The sequence below is a fragment of the Aythya marila genome (genome assembly GCF_965140915.1).
Source record: "Aythya marila genome assembly, chromosome: 15".
Lineage (NCBI taxonomy): Eukaryota > Metazoa > Chordata > Aves > Anseriformes > Anatidae > Aythya > Aythya marila.
Window position 1 is genome coordinate 10,486,915 of NC_139056.1, and position 17,534 is coordinate 10,504,448.

Here is a 17,534-nt window from a genome sequence, read left to right on the forward strand (position 1 = left end):
ATTTAGGGCTGTAATTGTTGAAACATGCAGATTCCTTCAACCTGACTGTTTCTGAGGAAAGTAGGGCAAGTGCTGTCTGTGTAATGGACGTGGCTGAATAGATACCCTCTCTTTCTTCTGAAGGCTCAGTACAAGCCCTCTTTTAACAAGCGAAGGCTTTGCATATGGGGACAAGTGTGTTACTTCCAAGGGCCTGCAGTAGCAGAATTGCTTCTGCTGTAGCAGAAGCTTCCCAACATAGTGGAACTGGTGTTCAACAATACCCGTAACTGCTGACTGAAGCAGGGAGCTCCTACCAAAAAAGAGAGGCTGTGGCACTGCTATGTGGCCATGACTGAAGATATATACATGTCAAAATATTTAATTCTGGGGCTGAACCACTGAGGGCTTGTAGTCTAGTTTGATGTGCTTCTCTCTAATAGTTTAGAAAACTGGTGCAGGTGTAATTTGTACCTTTGAAACATTAGTATTTCAAAATGGTGTAACTGCTATGGAACTGTCTGTGAGTATCTAAAGAAGCTTTCTCAGCCTTGAACACTGAAAGGCTGGGTGAGAGGAGGGGGAGGTGGAAGGAGTGGACTTTACCTCTGCAGCCATCACATGCTCATATACTATTTTTTGATATTAAGTAACTGAAAGGCATTTCACATGACTTGAATTCACTGTAGTAGCAGAAGCAGACACAACAAAATGAATATCCACAGGATGCTGTTGAAGGCATGTACAGATATATTTATATATAAAATAGAAGGCTTTAGGATACGGATTAGTTGCTGGAGTGTCTCTCAGGAGAGACACTTCACATAGCAGGTAGGAAATACCACCTGAACTGTACAGGTTCTGACAAAGCACCTAACACTAATGCAGAATGAAGAGGCAGGTTGTAAGATCCTAGTAAGCTCTAAGCTGATTATTACAGTAGAAAGAATATTTTCTTCAGACAAGCTAGCTCCATTTGATTCAGGAACTCAGAGCCTGTAGCAATGAAACTTCAGTCCCCAAGCAGAATTCTGCGTTTTAAAAGCTGTATGTCACTTCACTGAGATACAATGTGCTCTGCCAGCATTTATGCCACTGCTAGGCATTGTTTTTCTCCTGTGGAAGGCTGCAGGAATGGAGTAACTTCAAAAGCAGCTTTTTTATATTAATACATGAAGAAAAATCATGGCACTATTTTATTATAATAACTTTTATAAGGCTAAAGTTTGACAATGTGTTAAAGAAAAAAATCATTGAAGAATGTGTTGACAATACATTAAGCTTAGTCCTAACGTTTAAAAACTTGTATCTGAACATTAAGCAAAGCATTACAAAGGTGTCTGTGCTTAGAGGATAAATATTTATTTCTGACCTAGGGTGTCTTTTTTAAACAAAATAATGTATAATTTTATACAGGCAATTCTCTATTCTGGAATAATAAGGCAATTGTTACATTGCTGAATTTGGAAGAGAAAAGTCAGCCTTTTCTAATTTAGTAAGTGGCATACCCAGACTTGCATTCTAGAACTTACCATTGCAATTTCCAAATAGCAAATGCCTAAGATTCAGATTTGAGCTATTAGATAACTCAGATTTTCTACAGTATCCAAACTATCTCCAGTATTTTCACAATTGTCCTACTACAAAAAAGGCATACCGTAAAATCAAACTAAAGTGCTCAAACATTAGCCCAAACCAATAGCCTCATTAGAAAGTATAGGTTTTTAAAAATCAGAAATCAATTCTAGTATGATTCTATTGTACAGTAATTACATTTAAATAATATTTTTTAGAACAACTTTAGATAGCAATTGACATTACTGAAAATGGTGTTTATAAGAAGTGTATATATATTGTATATTCATCGAATAATTGGTGCTGATCTGTCGTTTGTTACTGTTGGTCTGAGTTTCACGGTTGCAAATGGATTTTCCCCACTGAAAAGAAATGTACAAAGTTACTACAAGGCTCACAGTGATACAAAATGAAATTTAAGCCATGTCATTTCTTCATTTAAGTTATCTGAAGATGAAGTTATGGTTTAGACTAAAGGACTGTATGCAACTCTTAGATTAACTTCAATCTTTAAAACAAACTTCATACACTTCACTTTACAGCAATCCAACACTTGCTTAAGTTAGTGTCCAATTAGATCTGGACATTCTCTAAATAGCTTCCAATTTTCAAAACTTTTAGTTTTAACCCTTAGAGACTGATTGACTCCTGCTCCCTGCCAAACCGCTAGAGAAAAACACTTCTGAGGAGGGCATTGCATTGTGTTTCACTTAACAGCACTCTTGAGGAAAGTGCAACCAATTTTAACCACAGTGGTTTTTAACAATGCCTAGGAAAGGTCAGAGTAAAATTCAGGAAAAAACATCTCAATTTCCCCTCACAATCAAAATATGCTATAAGCCAATATAAAAATCAACATAACTGTATTAGCATAAAAGCTTTAAAAAATATACCTTAGAAAGGGTGGCTTTACAATGCCATTCATATCAGGTTTCTGCAAAAGAAAAGGATATTTACACAGACTTAAACAAAACAAAATGCTACAGGTGATCTCCCCCTTCTGCTAAGGAGAAGAGGCCCTATCATGTAAGCAGGCTAAAACGTTTAGCGTAGAGAACTGTGCCCCCAGTAATAGCCTTAGCTTTGTTGTTTTGTTTTTCTTTTTTTTTTTTAATTGTTGTTTTCCCAGCTTTAACACCAACAATCACCTGAGAGTGCATTTTAGAGGTTAAAGTAGCAAATCACTGAAAGTCAAAAAACTAAAAGACAAAGGACAGAACTATTAACAGCACACAAGTTTTACCATATTGTTTCTATAGCATAGTTAATAAACAGTTAGTTGTCACTGCACAATGCCAAGCTAGTCTTGGAGCAGATCTTACAGAGAGAGCACAGTTTATCTTCATGCAGCTGTAAAGCCATCAAGTTAAAAAAGGCAGCAGCCAGCTTAATGGCCTATTAAAAGCCTGAAGTAAGAGCAGATTCTGACCAGTAGGCAGGGTTGGTTTTTTTGGTTGTTTGTTTTTTTTGAATAAAATATAAACTACTACTTTCAGCTACTGTTGATTTACAAAGGACAACTTCTGGTATCACCTGTGACTTGTGTGAGTAATAATGGCAAATAATGATGATGCTAATAAAGCAAGAAAAGAGCTGATAGCATCCACGTATTTAATTTGCAGTGTTTGTGGGTGAGTGATACAAAAGGAGGAATAGTTTTGCACTGGTATTGCTAATGTTTCATTATAATCAAACAGTCCTGGTTAAATGTACAACCTGAAAGCACTTGCTTTTTCAGGTACTGTTGGCACTGTACTTCTGTGATGGATTTTATATTTGTGAATTTAAGATAACCCAGAAGAGGGCAGTGTTGCACTGCCACAACGTTATTACAGGATGCAGTGCTTCAGGTGCAATAAAATGGAAAAGTGCTACAAAGCAGGATCTGCAAGCCTATTGCACAACAGGGCAGTTTTGGAAACATTTAACTTATACTTCCTCCTGCACTAACTTTTAGAAATAATCATACTTAAATCAAGTATTAAAATGGCAAACTAACTGCCTTGCTTCTGATAAGCGTCAGCTAAAGTTCAAAGTGAAAGTGAACATTTGAATAACATTCATGCATGTAGAAGCAGGAGTATGCAATTGCTTTTTGTGTACTCTTTTTGTCTGTACTACCATTTTGCTTTCAATACATACGATTTCACTGCTAAGCAAATGTCTGTAAGCCACCTTCTATCTTTGTAAATTTTTGTCTTCTCAAATTAGGTAACCATCTAGTGTACCGGTAGTTCCTAGCTACCATACTGATGACACTGACACAGGTGAAGAAATCGGTATTTATTAAGGACCTAATTTGACTGTGTTCTTAAACCTGTGCTTAACTTGTGCATGTATGTGTGCAATTTCATTGGATTACATCAGCTGTAAGTAGAATTAGGTCTAATTAGGCCTTAAAATTAATTATAATGAATGAATTAATTAATGCCTTAATTACAGGCTACTGTTTACTAAACACCAGCCCTCATCCAAGCTCTCTCAGTGACCAAGTCCTTTGTTGTTGATATTGGTCTGCATAGAACTGTCCTACGTAATGCAGCATGAACAATTTAACTTGTAAGAACCATTCCTCATCTTTCCTCCTTGAAATCCTGAGCTATTACTCTTTGTATTTTGAAACAAAAATAAGATGCCTCGAGTCGTTTTGTGCTTCTGCATAAAAGACACTGTAAGCATACTGTTTTACGTGTATGTAAATTCTGTACAGGGCCAGCTTGCTGTAATGTTGAGCTTATTTCCAAAGCCTTAAGATGGAGTGGGAGTTGTTGACTTGCCCAGAAGCAGAAATAACAAGGAAGCTCTACAGCTTTCCAAAAGAACAAAAGTAAATGGTAATTTTGAAGCAAAATCCTTTGGTGCAAGTGCAGGAACTCTCCTCTACAGTTCTCTTCCTTTTATATGACAGGTAAGTATCATGGGGTCACAGCAAAATGTATCTGCTACAAGTTATGGGGTGCCTAAACTACAGTAATGAAGAATTCTAGAGCATAAAATAATCACTTTTTCCCTGTGGAAATGCAGAATCTCAAAAAAGATGCCTTCCTTTGTCTTCCACTTATAGCAGAAGGTATAAGCCTGATCTGGCCTCCAAAGAGAATATACTGTTCTAATTAGAATTCTGACCTCATCTATCAACTAAATAGTTAGACATTTCTCTTTTTTGTTGCCTTTTTTTTAAAAAAAAAAAAAAAAAAAAGTTCAATACTAAAGTTAGTCCACAAGCCTTTATTTTATTGATAAAACCCCTAAACTAATGCCATAGAAAAACCTTCCATGAGGTTGACAGCACTTGTGAGCTGACTAAGGCCAGACAGCAGCACAGAACAGTGATACCATAGCAATTTAATGGATTCAATAATTTTAAAAGGTCTATAGTAAGTCACCTTTTACTTGTCACAGGGCAAAGAACTCACTGTACTGCTTGCTTTGCAACTTTCACAGGCTGATACATCTTTTAACTATTGAGAACATAATTACGTTTGAAGGACATGTTGATCCCATAGGTCTCAACAGATAGTCATAGAATAAATGAACCAATATATAAATCTGATATCACATAATTGTTAAGGCTCATTGCTTCTTTATCCAAAAATGAAAACCACAAATATATCAAACTATATATGTCTTTCTTCATAATAATTTTAGAAGTTCTCAGATACTCCATTTGAAAGTGACTTAACACTAAGATTTTGATCTTACTTCTTGATATTCCTTTGATGCATGTGAAAAGCTTTATTCCCTGGAGAAAAACACTGTCCTAGAAATGTGACATCACTGCACAAATTATATACTTCCTATTTATTTCCTCCTCTATAGGAGAAAATTCTTCACTGAGAGGGTGGTGAGGCTCTGGCACAGGCTGCCCAGAGAGGCTGTGCCTGGAGGTGTTCAAAGGCCAGGCTAGACGAGCAACCTGATCTAGTGGGTGGCATCCCACTAGTGGGATGAATAGTGAATAACAAGGATCAGTACTGATACATAAAATTACCTGAGTGTGGATTCAAATATATATATAACTCAGTATTTCTGTACATCTGCTGCATGCGTTATTCTAATGGTAATTTTGTCTGTTGTGATGTATTGGGGGTTATTTATATATTTTGGTTATTATTAAATTAATGTTTCTATTTTTACTTATTTTAAACATAGTTCATTCTCTTTGCTCGTCAGTATAACAAACACTTGTTAACCCTCGCCCAAAATAGCTAATATGTTGAAGTAAAAAATGCTGTAGATATACTTGACATTACTCTTAGTAGACTTCAATGAAATGGAAGGAAAGGAGGCTTCTTGGATGAAGACCACTGTTTCCTGATACCTTTCCATTTTACAGGAGATAAGTACCATTATATAGTCATCCTTTCAACTTACATGGAATCTTTCACTGTGAATCAAAATGCGATGCAATAAACTTTCAGTTTTTGCTTTTTAAATTTCTTAATTTTACCTCCATCAAATACAAATTTACAAAATTATCTTCAATTTATACTGTATGATTCAACAGGTCACTTAGAAAGCAAAAACATCTCATAGAAGGACAGCCCAAATGCTGCTTAGATGTTAGTATAGTATAGTAATAGTATACAAAATATTTTGGTCTAACTGATAGATAATTGTATGTTTTTTTTTTTTTTTTTTTTTTTTTAATAAGATGCCTGACTTCTTAGAAATTTGCTATGGTACCAGCAATTGTTTGGTTATATTAGTCTTCATTTTGAATCATTGTTTGAATGCTGACATAATAGTAGAAATACCAAATTTATGTATCATCACTTGTTCATAAAAATGCATTTCCACCCATCTGTAATTTTGCTGAATATAGGCATTAATTAGTATGCATATTCCTCCACAAGATTCATAAAAGTAACACTAACTTTCATGTTGGTGTTTAAATTATTCTTTAAAACAGAGCTTATGCTATTCTAAATCCCCTGTCCCACTATAGTTCTAAAGTCACTTAAGATGATGGATTTGTATTACTTTCTATCAGGATTTACTCTCAAGTTTCATAGATTACATTCCTGAGAAATTTTCTCTGCTACGCAGAGAAACGCTGCTAGTACTCTTAATTATATCCTTAAACAACGTATCTCCCTTCTTATTACTATGATTTTTTTGGATTGAGATACCAAAAAAAGCATAAGAATCCAGAAGACAGGTGCACTGAATGGCCGCTGAAGTCAAGTACAAATAACTAAACCAGAATATTTCAGGGCCTCATTTAAGAACTCAGTTAAGCAGGTCAAGAAAAGTAAGCAGGGCAGAACACTTAGATTTGTGGTATTGATTACTTACCTGACCCACATTTTCTGGTCTGTCGGTTGGTGTTTTAACAGTAGTACCTTTGGAAGACTCCATTCTCTTATCTGATGATGAACCTGTTTGCGAAGACCCCAGATAGTCTGGTGGTGGGAGGACAACACCAGCTTTTTCTGCAAGATTCACAGAACTAATACTTCTAATAGGTGCAGGGCTGTAAGACAGAAGCCAACAAATAACATTTTCAGTTCCTTTCACATGTCTTTAGTCCCAAGAAACAACAGAAGTGGATGAGCTGAAAGTTAAAGCATGTAATCTCCCTGAAATCAGTGGGACTCTAAATTAAAGTTGGGGTGATGCTAGTTCTTGGGGTCTCTGTATAACCGTTAAAACGTGATAATGTAATCAAGGGATCATACTACAGATTGTTACAAAGTACTTACTATATATGCCACTGAACAACATCAACTGTAAGCAGAAATGTAACACGATTAATAGGTGTTACAGAAGTGTAAAGATTTGGGCATTTTTGCAAGTCCTGTTCAAAATGTTACCTTGGTGCTGGGGCAAATGCTTTTTCTTCTGCTGGTTCTTCCAGTGGTCTAGTATATGATGATGGAAACCATCCTTTTCTGTAATGGGAAAGGTTTTCAATTTCGTATTATATACAATTGGAATGATCTTTCAAAAGACAACACCAGACAAAACAGTAGACTTCAGAAGATTTAACATTTAAAGGCCTGGGTCTGATGATATCAAATTAGTCTACAAGATCTCCCTAAGATAAGCGCAGTGATTCACCTGACAGAAGGACTTCAAGTCCCCAGTCAATGATAGCCAGCAAAAAGGGTGGAAAAACATTTACTATTATCTGCTAATGAAACCTGATGAGAGACATTTTTCTTTCGTGTTCAGATTGGGTAAAGCATTGACTATCTTACGCTTTAGTTGACTCATGTTCCCCATAAAGCCAGCCATCCTTTTCTTCAGCTACAAGAAGCACGATGATATCCCCCTGTGCAAAGCTAAGTAATGTCTTGTTACTTCCAGCAGTATGTGGGAAGATTGTCTTCACTTTTTGCCTCTTCATTATATTCAACCCTGTGGCAACAGAAGTTGAACGTGATAAACTGGCATCTTCTGAATTCTCTGTCAAAAAAAAAAAAGCAAAACAAGAAAAGAAAAGCAAAATTAACCACACTAATAAAATACAATTAGCTGTCTGATGGGAAAAGAAAAGTAGGTAAAGGAAAACTCAGTGCAAATGAAGTTCTGAAACTTTGTACTCCTTTACTTTCTGCTAAGACTCTCTGTTATCTACCATTTCTTACCACCACAAAGTTCTTAATAGTGTATGTGTATACAAATGCACATATCACAATAAGGTTGAATCAACAGGTATAAGAAGTTATATAAATTTTAACTTGCTACTGCTTCTTCTTTTGCCATGAAAATGCTAACCATACACAGTTACAGAAGACCTTTGAAAATTTTCCTTTAAAAAAAAAAAAAAAAGGAAAAAAAAAAAAAAAAAGAAAAAGGTGTGTATGAAGTCCAAGATTTCATTTGCAAATGAACCTAGCACTCAACTTCAACTGAATCAATGACAAATGCAGACACTTGGCACTTTGCAGACATCAGATGTTTACCAGAAGATTTAAAGGATGTCTCAAAAATGTGTATTATTTGACCAGCACAATGTATTGCAGAGCATTTTTTTTTTAAGGAAGAAATGCTGGAAATGCTATTATTACACTGAAGAGTTCTGCATTTCTTTTGTTGTGATGTAGGCTTAGTTCTTTCCCTATAGCAGAGTAAGCCAAGGATTAGTATTTTAGAAACTAGCAAAACAAATCTAAAGAGGATTTTGCGTTTCAGGAAAGAAATACAAGACTGCTCATTTTGTCCCATGTGCATTCTTCCCTAACTTACATATCCTTAAAGGAAACCAAAACAAGACTGCAATATTAGTTCACATTTGTTTGTGTGCACTGAAATAATCACACAGATGTGTCTTGTTCAAAATTACAGAATGTATTCTTCCAGTAAGATTGGGAGTCTGAGGAGCAGTTAAACTGGGAGAATCAGGTATGCATGTAAAGTGATTAAAATAGAATCTACCTGTATTTTACCTGATTAAAATAGAATCTTGACCTGTATTTTACTGCTAACAGTTCTTCCCTTCTTATGACGTATATTTTGCCTGTTAGGTAACTCATGTATAAATATTTCATAAGGAACATTCTTTACTCCTCCATATGTCCTGGAATTCACATCATGATAGTAGCCAAGAAATCCAAAGATAATTTTTAATACTGTAACGTGCCATTTGCTCTTATAGTTTGCAACGAAATGACACTCACCTGTTGAATTTAGTCTTTCGGAAGATGTCTTTGGAACTGTTGCAGGATTGTTAAACATATCAACCAGTGGACTAATGTATGCCCTACCTGTAGGAGCAGGGGGCACCTTTGATACACTTTCATAAGTATAAAAATCGTTTCCAATCTAGAGTCACAAAAAATATATATAAAAATTATTACAATACTGAGATGACAGTGACACCTGGGTTATTTGCAACATAAAATTCTAGAAAGCAATGCTCAAATTTTCCCAGATTATATATATGAAGGCCAGCCAGAAAGTCCTCACATTCCTACGAAGTTGTTGATAGGATACTTTGCAAGAGAGTCCTGTCCCTTGATACACATTTGTTAGTGGGAATGCTATAAAAGCCCCCATTTCCACAAATAGCACACTCACACCTAGATAAGTAAATTTCTTTGAATAAATAAATAAATCTGGAGATTAGTATAATTTAGAAATTCAACAACTAATGGTAAAACAAAAAAATAGAGGGAAGAAAGAAAGTAACATTTTGTTTAAGCATATATTAAGCTAGCAGAGTATGAAATTACTAGTACTTACAGTTAAGAATTTAGGATATGGAACTGTTACAACAAATGAAGTCCTAAGACTGGGCTCTGCAGAAAAAGTCCTGAGCTCCCAACTGAAAACTGAGCCTTGTTTGGATATACACTTCTGCTAACCATATACATTGTGAATTTTTCCAGTGGTAGAGCTTCAGCTTAATGATTGGCTTTTATATCCAACCCCAGTATATTCCAGCTGAGTTACATTATAGACTTGAATCCAAATGCTTAAGTACAAAAGAAACTAGTGAAGCCAGTCTAGTCCCATTTAAAAGAGAACCATTAACTATCAGGGAAAGACATACCATGGTATTTCTCTCTATCATTGGTGAAGGCTGTGGTGTTCCTGATACTGGAGTGGAACCAGGTGTCCTTATTTCGTCTATCATCATTTTGACTTTTTCAGGCACTTTGGTAGCATCACTACAAATTTCCTGCCACCCAGGCAGCTTAGAGTTGAGGAATTCTGCACACTGCATCCAAATGTAAAAGGTACTAGTCAAATATATGCTCTTCCATAAAATTACACAGAGCTACTTGCTAAATTTTGTTACAGCAAAATGATAACATAACTGAAATGGAAGTCTTTTCAAACAAGTTCATAATTACGTAATATATATTTGAAACAAATACTATGTAATAGAAAGAATGCTCTTTTTCAGGGTCAGATACTGGAATTTCTGTAGATTTTTTAAAAAGTCATAGTAACCCTTTATTGTGTATGAGAATATTGCATTGTAAACATTTTTGTGAACAGAATGCAACACTTGTCTGGTACTACAGTGTTCCTAGCGCTGTCTTAACTATTTATGGCAGTCTCATCTTGATACTAAAAGAGATGCTTAAGATCTCCTATAGGATTAGATTTCGGGAGTTTCATTTCTATTTACACTCATGCCACTGACCTGAACATGATAGAAGTGCATGTGCTGGGTAAAACTGCAGTGCTTGTCAACCAGAAAACAGAATCTTCTTTTTTCTTCAAGTAGAGCTTCTCTACAGCCTTCTGCAATAAATCTCTGAATATCAGTCTGTCGAGAGTTCACGGTTTCCAAATACTAAGGGAAAAAAAATAGTCTCTTAGTTTTATGTGGTGTACTCTATTCAATTACTGAAGTGAACTCCAAAAACCCTAGAAAAAGTTACCGGAAAAGTGGGGTAAGGTGGCTCTAATTCAAAGTCATTCCCTTTTCATGCATACACCTAATTCTCCAACCTCATCAGGTAAACGTATATTTTTTATTACAGGCAATTAGTAATCTAGGCACAGGAAAAGTTGCACCAGGGAGGTTTAGGCTGCATGTCAGGCAGAGTTTATTCTCAAAAAGGATGTTAGGCTTTGGAACAGGCTGCCCAGGGAGGTGGTAGAGTTGCAACCCCCGGATGTATTTTAGAGATGTGTGAATGTGGCACTTGGGGACATGGTTTAGTGGTGGACTTGTCACGACAGACAGATCGTTGGGCTTCATGATCTTAAGGGTCTTTTCCAACCTAAATAATATACTGATTCTATTTAAATGGGGAAAGGAAGCAAAACAAAAAAAAAAAAAAGTCTTTTAGCATCTAAGTAGTATCTACAGCAAATAAGAATACGATTTCAAAGCAGTAGCAACTGAGCTGAGCAATTTTAAGGCCACAGGTGTTCATTCTCTAATTAGACTCATTACCTTCATCTGCTCCATAGCAGTTACATTTACTTTCACAAAGCTGTGATGAATCTATACTTCATTTTAGAAAGGGGAAAATGAGATACTAAAGAGACTAAAGTATATTTATCTAAGGTTATGAAGATTCATGGCTAAAATGTGCTTAAATGTTAATTCTTGAATTCTCAGTCCAATACATTAAAAATAACTGATCTTCTGAATGCAGGTTAAAAGACAAGCAGTAAGAAATAAGAGCTATTCTTTATTTATTTTTGCTGTACCTTGTTATAAACAAAGCTTTCTTTGAACAGAAAATTAAAACAGAAAAATATGGAGGAAAAAATATAAAACATAATATAAAACAAAAAGCTCGTGCAAATAAAAATATCAATAGCAAGTATTTTCTGATATACATGATAGCCAGAATATGACTTATTATTTAAAACAAAGGTTCTCTTTACTGCCTTGCCATTTCTTATTTTGCCTCAAGATGGCAATGCTGTTTAAGATCTGCAGGAAAGGAAATAAATAATAAGGGATGTTGCCTACTTTGGAAAATTAATTTATAGCAAATTACTGTTGAAGTTGCATGGCATAGCTGCATAAACTTATGCATAAAGGTGTAGTTACTGAGGTAATTTAAAGTAGTTCACCAAGTAGTGGTCAAGTGAATAAACCTAGAAACTGAAGAAAAAGTCTCTGAACATATACAACAGTACAGTACAGCATTTATTTTCAACCAGAATGCATAATCTAGGAGCCCCCTTGATATAAAACAGCTTTGAGAAATCAAACTAACTTCAAAGAATGTGTATTGTTAACTGTTGCCAAACAATTTACAGAGGAGTTATGTGTATTAACTAATTACATTGCATATATAAAAATTGTTGTAAGCTTCAAAAGTCAAGATTTAAAACAGACTCAGATATGACCTGAAACAGCTTAATGTTTTGACCAGTTCTCATTTAAAACAAAACAAAAAAACTTAAGAGACAACACACTGACCTCCATTTCTTTATGCTCATACTTCATTACATTTCGTGCTCCTTGGCTTTTCCTTCTGATTTTTTTCAGCTCAGCCTGAGACTTCTCTAGAGAATCTAATTTGCTTCTGTGTTCATTTTGGTACCTCTTTAAAGTTGCCTGCAATCAAAATATTTAAAACATCTTATAATGCACTCAGCAGTGCAGCATTTGTAAGCATTTAAAAAGCATTTCCATAGATTATCACTAATACACAACAAATTAGGTGACCAATTGCTTTTCTCACCTTTAGTTTAAGAATGCTATTAAGTCATCAAGCATTGGTTCCTATTTTAACTCAACATAAGCATGAAAATTTTGGCCATGTTTATGTATTTAAAGCTCAAATCTGCCATACTAACTAACTCCTAGGGAACAATTTCTGAAAAAGTCTATGCCTAACAACAAATAAATAAAATATGAGCTTGTTGGTATTAGAATTGAATGTACTTACAGTCATATATTTTACATCCAGGTCTGTTTTCTTCTCCAGTTCAGATATAATTTCTTTATGAAATTTTTTGAACTTGAAAAGCAAATGAATGAAGGGTTATTAAAAATCAGCAAAAGTAGTTTATAATTTCAAAAGGTTGGATAGATTAGGAAGTTGTTTAACTTACACTTTCCTCTAGACTGTCATTAAGTTTCTTGTGTGTTCTTGAAATTTCTGTGAGAACTTGGCCTGTTGATAAGCATACAACTGTATTTGTTTCTTTCATAGAGCTTTGAAGTTAGTTAACAAAGAGCAGCAATAAAATATATTTAACTGATACCGTTATTAACTAGAATATTCAAGAGAGATAGGAAACCTCTTGCTGTTGCTCATCACAGCAGTTGAAATAAATATATGTGGCCACAGACAAACCAAGAAGCTCACAAATGATAGAATAATTAATCGTTATTTTGCAAAGAAGACTTGGAGTGCCAGACAAAATAACTACTTCCTTCTCTCCAGGATAGCACACATTGGTTTAGGAACAGGCTCTTTTCTTGCCAAGTCAGGGAATAGCACATAAAAAGTAAAGATACTTGTTACTACTTAAATAGCTGTTTCTTAGTCTGAAAACTGAACCTTAATGGTTAACTAACTGCTCCCTCAAAATCAAAGTAACCTTTCACGTTCATTGACGGCACACCTGCTAAAACAGATCTGATACACATGCTGATTAATTTCTTGCACTGTTTTATCAGAGCCTGACTGTATAGCATTAACAGCCAAGGAGAGGCAGATTTCTCAGCTTCTTCTCAACTCATCCTAAAAATGCCTATTACCCTTTGCTGTCTTCTAGCACCAGGTTGCATAGCTTACTTTTAACTGCTAGCAGTTAGCAGCTGGAATGTTTCACTTTGCTTTAGGAGGGTGTAGAGGAAAAAAACTCATTCCTTGGGTGTGGTTCTACATGCAAACCTATCTAAACTGGGCCTGCTGCAGTCCTGCCCTGTATGCGGGCGGCCACATCATCCTGCTCAGGATGCCGATGGCCACATCATCCAGCTCCCTCCCAGCTGTGCTGGCACTTACATGCTGAACGTGTGCCAGTCTGGTCTAGGAGACTGCAGCGTACGGCTCGGAGGAGCAGCTGGACATGTCCCAAAGTGGCCAGTTTGACCTCACCCAGACTAGAACCGTAGGTATTTACCAGGCCTCAGCCAGGAGCTGGTATAATGGCTTTTTGTCTACAGATGTGTTTTCTGTCATTACATTTCCATGGCAAGAACACAGATTCTATTTCAGGGCTGGGTCACTGTCATGCCTCCTCCAGTAATCTATTTGTCAATCAACCTTTCATTATCCCACACTGAAGTCTTTGCCATGCAGGTTCTTATGGTATTAAACCTGAAAGGCTCTTGTTCTAACGTACAAAGCTCCATAATTCTGGTTTTCTGACTCTGTGCCACTGGCAGAGCCCCAGCACAAGACTGAGTCAGTCAGCAAAGACGTGTCATCCTACAGTGTCTCAGTTCCCAAAAAAGCTCCCCAAAAGGTGCAGATAATTGACAAATTCAGCTAAATGACACAAATGACACAGAACTTTTGATGCGATCCTTCTCGTCTTCTCCTTTCTCAACATTTCCCCAGCCATCAAGACCTGTCTCTCCCACAGTATATGTTAGTGCTTTGGTAACCTTCCCATCTAATGCAGATACCATCTCATAGTGACTAGATATATATAATTACTTTTCTCTTTTCAAACTACATATGTTTTTATATATACACATATCTATGTGTATGTAAACTGTACGATATATATATATATATATATATATATATATATAAAACACCCTATTGTCCTTCTGTACAGCCTACAGTGTTATGCTTTTTTTTTTTTTCCTTTATATTTAAGGTTGCTGGTGATTACCAAAATACAAAGGTAAATGCTATGAGAAGTGAGAGTTGCTACAGTAATTAGTTATTTCACATGCAACAGAGAAGTAAATACCATGTATTTACCATGTTATTTACCATAAACACTGAATTAACCAACACGAGTAAGCCACCTGGTTATTTTAAGGTTGCAGAAGTGAATGCAATTTAGTCTGTAGTGTTTGTTTTATCAAACTCAAATGAGAAGTTACATTTTAGACTGTAATGGCATTTTAAAATTGGAGGAGTTTTTAAAAAATTTATCAGCAACTTAAGAAAAATAGTGTTAGAAGACATAAGGAAAAATAATCCAATACAAGTAAGATTACAAAGTTTGTTTGGTTTTAAGTACGCAGAACAGAAAGCTGCTTGGAAAGTCACAGAAATTCAGGATGAACATTGAAATGGCCATCAAAAAATTGCTCTTATAGGTTTTTATTCTTTAAAATGAACTTATTCTCACTCTTCATCAAAAGTCCGTTCTGAGATCTGCTGCCAAAGCGGTGCACTTAGCTAATACTTGGCAATGCTCACGCAGCCAGGCAGAGCTTTCCAAGTCCTGACAGACATCCAACAACGCCGGGTATTGACTCAGCTCTCGCGTCGCTCTTTCACACTCCCTTCCTCTGCCCGGCCCTGCCACCACAGTGTAAACGCTCAATAAAACAACCCATTCACCTGGTGCGTCAAGAATGGAAAACCTGACGCTCGGAGGTTGTTATTTTTGTCTCACACAGCACTTGAAGCAACTGCAGCCTTCAAGTCTTTAGGCTTTGAATGCTTGGTTAGAAACATTTTTATTTTGTTAATCTTTATTGCAAAGAATACTGCCAAAACATGTCCTGAGATTAAGAGAACTTTAAGAACTACGCTTCCTTCTGAACAGTTTGTGCTGGATTATTTCACAACTTTTTTTTCTTCATACACCGTAGAACACTTGAATTTTATTTTTAAATATCAGTGACTGTCTCATTGCATTTTCTTTTACTGTTAACCAAAGGCTCCCTGTACATAGTACATCAGACAGAAGAGATTTCATACTGTAATCTCTTTACCGCTGCTGGTAATCCAGAGGCACTCGCTATATGTGCTGGCTCACCCATTTCATTTCCTCTTACATGTTTTGAATCAACATTTTGAAAGGAACCCATAGTAAGCACACTCTGACCTATTAAGATCTAAATTATAGTTTACATTAGAGGTCAGATTCAGTACTTTGAATAGAGAACACTTTTATAATGAACATATACCATGGTCTTTTATTGCTGGTTTAAGATAATGGGTTAGCCAAGTTTAGATGGCCCTCCCAAGTAAGATTTATACAAGGAGAAAAGTTTTTGCAGGAGACTAATTCAGGAGAGGCAAAATGACCCCTAGCCTACTTGTAACAGCATCCAAGTGGGTTGGAAATTGAACAAGTTCAAGAGAATATTTTGATTTTAATTACAATAGTGATTTATAGGGTAGCTCTAATAAAGATAATGGGTTACTCTAGATTAATAATGGCATAAACTAACACCAGACTCTGGCATTCAGTGATTATTCAGTTTGTAAAAAGGTACAGAAAACTCCCTGAAGTGAAGGCAAACATGCATTTCTCACATCAATTAAAAACATTTTGCTATATATTAAAGCTGCTCATGATCAGGTTTTATATATGAGACCTCATAATACACAGTAACCAAATATTAGCCTTATCATCATTCACTGTCAAACCCCATAGCTAGCAAGCATAATGATGTGACTAGACTGCATGATAACAGACCACTTAAGTCCGATTTATGACAGACATACTGTAAACTTGAACCAGCTTTAGGCATCATATTATGCAATGAATTAACAAACCAAAACCACCAGTCCTGATGATAAGCATAACTATTAAAATACATCCCTTTCAAAGATACCTTTTTGCCTTCCATTCCTCCACACCCCAAACGTAAAATCTTTGTGACTAAAATGATAAAGGTACTTTAAATATTTCCACATTTATTCTAGAAAACAAAAATGTAGTCATAAATGTTTATAGATACTTTATCTTACTATTAGCTTAGTAGTGCAATACAAGGAAGAAAATAAATGATTCAGACAGGTGTTTTGAGAGAGCGTCTCACATTAAAAATAAACCAAACATTTCTCATGTACAGTTCTTGAAATTAGTCTGTATAATACAGATAGAATCTGAAATATGGCCATGAACAGTAATGCCGAATTCATGGTAAATTTATTTTAATTTCAAATAAGTGAAATGCACAGGTAGAAAGATTTTGTAAACTGAAACCTAAGAAATTCATGAAAGATTTTTAGGCTTAACTGAGGCTGTTGTATCTGCATTTTCTATCAGGAAAATAAGACGGACTAGAATTCCATTAATGCTCTGTTGGTTTTGTTACCAAAATAAATATATAGAAGTCACTAACCCAAAATACATAACACTCCTCCACACGCAGCTTCACATGAGCAAGAAGGCATCCTTAAAAAAAAACTGTCTTCACAGTAAATGAAAAATAAGGAAAACAATTTTTTAACAAATTCGCACTTGAAAAAAGAATAGCTAATAAGCACATTCATTTTAAGGCCAGAATATAGAACTTCTGCAGCAGTTACACGTTAATCTCTCTGGACATGCTGGGTGATTTTACTGGTTATCTTTTTAGCCTACATTGACTGCTCTGATGAACAGAAGACTAGAAGAATTAGTGCAAGGTAGTCAATAGAGTCAGAGAAGCAAATATTAGTAGCTGCCAACAAAAT

General features: G+C 35.6%; 1 protein-coding gene across 1 annotated transcript in view; it reads right to left on the reverse strand.

Moving 5' to 3' along the window:
• Positions 1-12: 12 nt before the first annotated feature.
• Positions 13-17,534, reverse strand: part of BAIAP2L1 (BAR/IMD domain containing adaptor protein 2 like 1) — a 40,667-nt gene continuing 23,145 nt past the window's right edge. The window contains exons 4-14 of the mRNA XM_082772676.1: positions 13,039-13,100; positions 12,873-12,944; positions 12,401-12,538; positions 10,655-10,807; positions 10,055-10,222; positions 9,180-9,324; positions 7,758-7,965; positions 7,371-7,448; positions 6,853-7,030; positions 2,448-2,488; positions 13-1,916 (exon numbers count right to left, since the gene is read on the reverse strand). Of these exons, the coding sequence (XP_082628802.1) occupies positions 1,841-1,916; positions 2,448-2,488; positions 6,853-7,030; positions 7,371-7,448; positions 7,758-7,965; positions 9,180-9,324; positions 10,055-10,222; positions 10,655-10,807; positions 12,401-12,538; positions 12,873-12,944; positions 13,039-13,100 (1,319 nt within the window). The 3' untranslated portion in view covers positions 13-1,840. The remainder of the gene's footprint in view (positions 1,917-2,447; positions 2,489-6,852; positions 7,031-7,370; positions 7,449-7,757; positions 7,966-9,179; positions 9,325-10,054; positions 10,223-10,654; positions 10,808-12,400; positions 12,539-12,872; positions 12,945-13,038; positions 13,101-17,534) is intronic.